This window comes from Solanum dulcamara, chromosome 9 (assembly GCF_947179165.1).
Source record: "Solanum dulcamara chromosome 9, daSolDulc1.2, whole genome shotgun sequence".
NCBI classification, from domain to species: Eukaryota; Viridiplantae; Streptophyta; class Magnoliopsida; order Solanales; family Solanaceae; genus Solanum; species Solanum dulcamara.
In genome coordinates this window covers 53,176,797-53,183,611 of record NC_077245.1, presented here as the reverse complement: position 1 = coordinate 53,183,611, position 6,815 = coordinate 53,176,797, and the positions used below count along the sequence as shown (strand labels likewise).

General features: G+C 29.0%; 1 protein-coding gene across 1 annotated transcript; it reads left to right on the top strand.

The window, feature by feature from the left end:
• The first annotated feature begins 256 nt into the window (after window positions 1-256).
• Window positions 257-6,575, top strand: LOC129904295 (L-ascorbate oxidase). Its single transcript, XM_055979840.1, has 5 exons — window positions 257-722; window positions 1,259-1,351; window positions 2,916-3,128; window positions 4,932-5,126; window positions 5,427-6,575. Exons 1-5 carry the CDS (start codon window positions 456-458, stop codon window positions 6,384-6,386), a joined length of 1,728 nt encoding a protein of 575 aa, XP_055835815.1. The 5' UTR covers window positions 257-455; the 3' UTR covers window positions 6,387-6,575.
• The last annotated feature ends 240 nt before the right edge of the window (window positions 6,576-6,815 follow it).

The following is a 6,815-nucleotide window of genomic DNA, read 5'->3' as shown; positions in this document are numbered from 1 at the left end:
TTAATTTTTTCATATTGAACAATTTTTTACTTTTTCATATCGATTCAATCAATCAATATATATATATATATATACACACGTGGAAATAATTGCAAAATATTTTTTAATAAAAAAATAATAAATTTTTAGTAATGAATTGGGATACATGAATCTGTGGTCTCTTTATATATAATATTCTCACTTTATGCTTGTTGTTTTCTTCTTTTTTGGGTGGTGCACGCTAAAGATGTTAGATTGGCCGCCATTAACAACCCCTTACACAAATATTTCCCTCTCAACTCACCCACCCCGTTAATTAGACCAAAATAGTATATCTAGCAATATTATATATATGTTCCACATTAGAACATTTTTCACAAACTAAGTACCAAGCTCCATTAGTCTGAGCTTTCATTTGTACAAAAACTTCTCTTTCTTTTTTCTTCTAGCTAGTTTATTTTAATTACAAATATAATATGGCCTCCTTAAGATTATTGTTGTTGGTGACATTAATAATATTGTTGCTTTCAAGTTCAGTTATGGCAGCAAAAACAAGACATTTTAAATGGGAAGTTGAGTATATTCATTGGTCACCAGATGGTGAAGAAAGTGTAGTTATGGGAATAAATGGACAATTTCCTGGACCAACAATTAGGGCGCGAGCTGGGGACATAATTGCTGTTGAGCTTACTAATAAACTTCATACTGAAGGTGTTGTCATTCATTGGCATGGGATCCGACAGGTTGGTTTCTCCCTCTCGTCTCCCATGCCCCGACTTCTTATATACACTGACAGTATAAGTGAATCGATTGACTTGCCATTTTCTCCTGGCTATACTAATCAATCCATAAGGTCATTTATAATTAATTATGTTTGAAGTGAATCAATTGTATGTGTGAATATATCTTATACTTTATATGCTAAATTATGAAACTAATAAGTTGAATGTTGTCACTCCTAGCTAGTATATTTGAATTTTAATATGTTTTATTTTAATTTAGAATTTATTGAAAATAGTTTTTCCACCTTCACAAGATATAAATAACGTAGATTATATCTTCTTCATAGTTCATACTCAACTTATGAAAATATGTAGTTATTAGATACACAATTCTTGGTTAATTTAGGAAGTATACATAACTTGAGAATATTAGATACATATTACTATATCAAATTAATTAGCACATTAAATGGAATAACAAAATATGGCTTTTGTTGTTTCATTTTTTTTTCCCACTTCTTATATTTCTCTTTTCTTTTATAAATTTTTAATTATAGATTGGAACACCATGGGCTGATGGAACAGCAGCCATTTCTCAGTGTGCCATTAATGCTGGAGAGACATTTGTCTATAGGTTTAAAGTTGATAAGGTACATTAGATCTTCTTTTTCTGGATTATTCTTCATGCTACTTGAATATTATATTATTAATACCTTCATTTTATTCATAGTAGGTCCAAACATCTAAAAGTTCACTAACCAGTAACTACGTACTAACTCCGTCCCATATTAGATGGACATCTTACTAAAAAATATTTGTTCCATATTACTTGATTACTTATTAAATCAAGATAGAAGTAATTAAATTTTTTCTATTTTACCTCTATAATTAATATGACATTTTGAATATAAACAATTCCCAATAATAGCTATTTACATATTCTATATATATTGCATTGATATAAACAAAGTACAAAATGATAAAGTCTTTCAATGTATTAATAATTTCTTAACAACTGTGTAAAGTTGAAAGTGTCTATCTAATTTGAAACGGAGAGAATACTTTTTAGTATTTATTTTCAAGTGGGTACCTTCTTTGAAAAAAAAAAACTTTGTGTCTACTTGCATTAGAAAAGGCAGAAGTCAACAGAATATGTTGTATTATAGAAGTCAAAAGAAAAGAGAGAAAAAGATTAATTAGTTCAAACTATAAGTTACTTAAATCGGTGGGCATATATAATTGAATATAGCATTTGCTGTAAAAATCAAAGGACCAATAATGAATCTCACCTGTTTATAATTTGTCGACTTTGTTTAACTTATATTATTTACATTTAATAAATAGCTAAGACATTGATGATCTACCAAATCTTGAGCCATCATTCTTCTACTAAACCATTTTCATTTACATGGACCCATGCACTAAGACTTGTAGGCATCAACTTACCAAAAATTATACTCCATCTTATTTTCTCCCTATTATTGATACACTATTGGAAGTTATAAAGGTTTTTCTCATTCTAAATCAATGGAAAATTTATACTATTAAATATGATTTTTTTTCACTTATTTTTCACCGAATCAATTTACTGAAAGAATATATGGTGAAAAACAGATTCTTATTAAAATAGTAGAAAGCTTCCTATTTTTCCACTATTCTAATTCATGCTTCACTTTATTATTTCCTCTATTCCCCTATTTATGTAATACTTTTTTTATTTTTTTATTTTAAGATTCAAATTATATGAACTTTGAGAAATATTTTAAAATATATTTTTAAATCATATTGACATGAGGAGAATTTCAATTTATAATATATTATTTGTATATTTTTTTTGAATATATTTAAATTTTAAAACATTCAGTTAATTGAATTCATTTAGCTTTAAATATTATTCAAATTAACTCAAAAAAAAATAGTATCATATAAATTAAGACGAATAATAAAGTATCTTTAAGAACCTCAAAAATTATTATTATTATCAAATATATGAGTCTTCCAGGTATAAATGCACTACAATTAACCTATTAGTGATAATATTGGATATGATCTTATATATATTATAATTATACAACATGATATAATTGGTATATATTTTTTAATAGAAGCAAAGTGTTTTACCTTAAGGATTAGTGTCAATAAGTAATCGTTTTTTTTAGTTAATTGATCTGATGAATCAAACAAATAATTAATTATAACAAATATCGAAAACAGGCGGGGACATACTTCTATCATGGACACTATGGTATGCAAAGATCAGCAGGGCTATATGGTTCACTCATAGTGGATGTTGCACAAGGTGAAAGGGAACCATTCCATTATGATGGAGAATTTAATCTGTTGCTAAGTGATTGGTGGCACATAGGTTCACATGAACAAGAAGTTGACCTATCTTCCAATCCTCTTCGTTGGATTGGTGAACCCCAGGTATATGCAAGGCGAAATTAAAATTTTAATTTTATATTTTCTGAATTTATAACGATGATTTTAAGTGTTAGTAATTGAGTTTTAAATTTAATATTGATATATCTATAATAAGTTTATTAACACAAGTACATTAATTGTTTGAGTAAAATCTATTGAGTTCACTTGAATCTGCATACTGGCTACTATAGTTCTGCCCTGGGTATATATACTCAAATTTATAATCTTACTGTTTAAAAAATCAACAAAGAGATTTAATTTATCAATTGTTTAAGCAATTAAATATGGTGTAAAATGCATAAATCAATATGTTTTACAAATTAAAATTTTAGATTTATTCCTCATTTTGTAATTAGCTCAATTAATTAAAGGTAAATTCTTATATTTGAAGTCTGGCTCAGCGTAGTACTCGCTTAATTATATTTTGTTTTTCTTCTGTTTTATGCTTTTTAACAAATTACAGACATCTCTCACCCTTAATTTTTTTAATTGTCACATTTAATTATTTGATTATAGTATCTTAAAGCTTAAATTATTATAAAATATAAAAATTAATACACGTTTAATTACTTAAAATTATGTGTTCAACCAACGCTCCCATCTTCATTTTTGATTCATTTAATGTTCTTTTTTATCTTTTTATACTTTTTGACAAATCCCTACCCCCTTTCTGTTTGCGTTTTTTTTTTCTTTTCTTCTTTTCACACCCTTCTTTTTTTACACGTTTTAATCATGAAATTACTTCGCAAAAGTTGTGTTTCTTTTTTTAATTGTCAAAAAGTCAAAACACTAATAAGCACACAGAAAAGATTATAAACATATTTATTTTTCGATGGAATTTTGGTCCCTATATATGCTCTTTGAATGATGATGTCTTTTTAGGTAGTCTTCTCTTTTGAATGTGACATTACCAATACGCGTAGACTTTCACTTGAACGATCACTTTTATTAAAAACTATTTTTTCTTATTACTATTTATTATAAGGTCTTTATAACGATATTTTATTAGATAACAGTTTAAAAAATATCCGAATATACGACACAGTTATAAAAGTATTAATGTTTTTTTCCCCTCTCTCTTAAGTTCACTCTTAAGTTAGGGATAGATAAGGCAATATGCTAACAATTATTCATTTATTAATTAATTCGCTGTTTTTTTCCTTGTGTTACAGACACGAATCTTCAATTTCTTATTCTTGACTTTTTGAAGACCGCGTTCCACAGGATGATGTTTTTTATTACTAATATTTTTATATTTATTAATAATTAATTTAATATACTTAGACAACATCTGACCTTTCTTTTCAAGTATATAATAAATAATGTGAAATAAATAAATACTTTTAAGAAGTTTCTTTCACTGATCTATTATGAGATTTTAACGGAATAATTTTGTTGAGTAACAGTAAGGTACAAGTATTTAAGCATATGGTGCGATACTTGTGAAGCCTATATTGTATTGACAACTCGTTACTATCACTTAATTCATATGCATTACTACTTTAATTTATCACTTAATCACAGTAAATTAGCATTGAATTTGATTAGTTATCTCATTTTTAATCTTTTTTTTGGTTGTATTAATACCATTTTATTTTTATATTTTAAAAATGTTAACTTTACAAGAATGATGATAACCTAAAGCTTTAACTCTTCAACTGCATCAGTGTTGGATTATTCTTCAAAAATACCCCATTTTTAAAGGATCCAACATACATTTAATGATATATTTGAAGAGTCTGAACAACTTAAATGATAACTTCGTTTTTATTAATTTCCATTTGTTATGGTATTTTTAAAAACTAGACATTGTTGATAAATGGGAGAGGTCAATACAATTGTTCAATGGCGGCGCAGTTTAGCAACCCGCGGCTTCCACAGTGCATGATAAGAGGGGGTGAGCAGTACGCATCTCAGATTCTCCGCGTGCGTCCCAACAAGACATACAGGCTTAGGTTAGCCAGTACCACCGCATTGGCTTCACTCAACTTGGCAATTGGGGTAAAGTTATACACAATCTATCTCTTTGAACATTATATTCTAATTCCCATTTTCCAAAAAGATATAGTACTAGTATTATAATTGTGCTATTGGATGATAGTGCAATGACTTGTATATTGATATCTACATACAAGTCAAAATAATGAGCTACTCTAATTAAATTTAGCTTCAAACTAAGATTAGTCAAATTAATTCTTGATGATAACACCTCATAAATAGAGACGGAGGACGTATAGTTTAGTTTTGAGGTCGATGTTGCAAAAAGAAAAATCACAATTCTCACATGTATTCATCATGTAGGGTCACAAGATGGTGGTGGTAGAGGCAGATGGAAACTATGTTCAACCATTTTCAGTACAAGACATGGACATTTATTCCGGCGAAAGCTATTCAATTCTTTTCACCACAGATCAAGACCCTTCCAAAAACTATTGGATTTCAACAAGTGTAAGAGGAAGAGAACCAAAAACACCTCAAGGCCTCACCTTATTGAACTACCTCCCAAACTCTGCATCCAAATTCCCAACATTACCACCTCCTATTGCCCCCCTTTGGAATGATTATAATCATAGTAAGTCATTTTCTAACAAAATTCTTGCCTTAATGGGATCACCTAAGCCATCACCTCAATACCATCGTCGTATTATTTTGCTCAATACTCAGAACAAAATTGATGGTTACACAAAATGGGCTATTAATAACGTGTCATTAGTCTTACCAACGACACCCTATTTAGGGTCCATTCGATATGGCATAAACAATGCTTTCGACACTAGACCTCCACCAGACAATTTTCCTATGGACTATGATGTCATGAAACAAGCACCAAATTCTAATGCTACATATGGTAATGGTGTGTATATGCTAAAGTTTAATACTACAATTGACATTATCCTACAAAATGCCAATGCGTTAGCTAAAGATGCAAGTGAAATTCATCCATGGCATTTACATGGACATGATTTTTGGGTTTTGGGATATGGTGAAGGGAAATTTAGTGAAAAGGATGTCAAGAAGTTCAATTTAAAGAATCCACCATTGAGAAATACAGTTGTGATTTTTCCCTATGGATGGACAGCACTAAGATTTGTGACAGATAATCCTGGAGTTTGGGCTTTTCATTGTCACATTGAGCCTCATTTACATATGGGAATGGGAGTAATATTTGCTGAAGGTGTTCATCTTGTCAAGAAAGTACCTAAGGAAGCTTTGGCTTGTGGTTTGACAGGGAAAATGCTCATGACTAACAAGCATAATTAATTATTGTTGAATTAAAATTTGTTTTTTGTTGAATATAAGATAAGAGGTTTTTTTCCCTTTTCTTTTCTTTTGAATTTTACCTTTTTGATGAATTTTGTAATTTTTAAGTTTATTATAATGTATGCAATTAAGAGGTCAAGCGCCTCAATGTTGTTGGGAATATATCGACTTGTGTATGATTATTGGCTATTGCTCTAAGTTCCCTTTCTATATTAAGATTATGCATTTGTAGTATACTTTATGTAGTTTGTCCAAATATTAATTAGACAACTATTCTTTCTCTTATATAATAAGAGAGAGTTAAGTTGCCCGAGGCAGTAGGTTGACATGCATGTTTGAGCAGCGTGAGGGTATATTTGTAATTTTATGGTGATTCTTTCGTTTTAATTTGGTTATATTATTTTTTATATATATATTTAAAAATTGCAA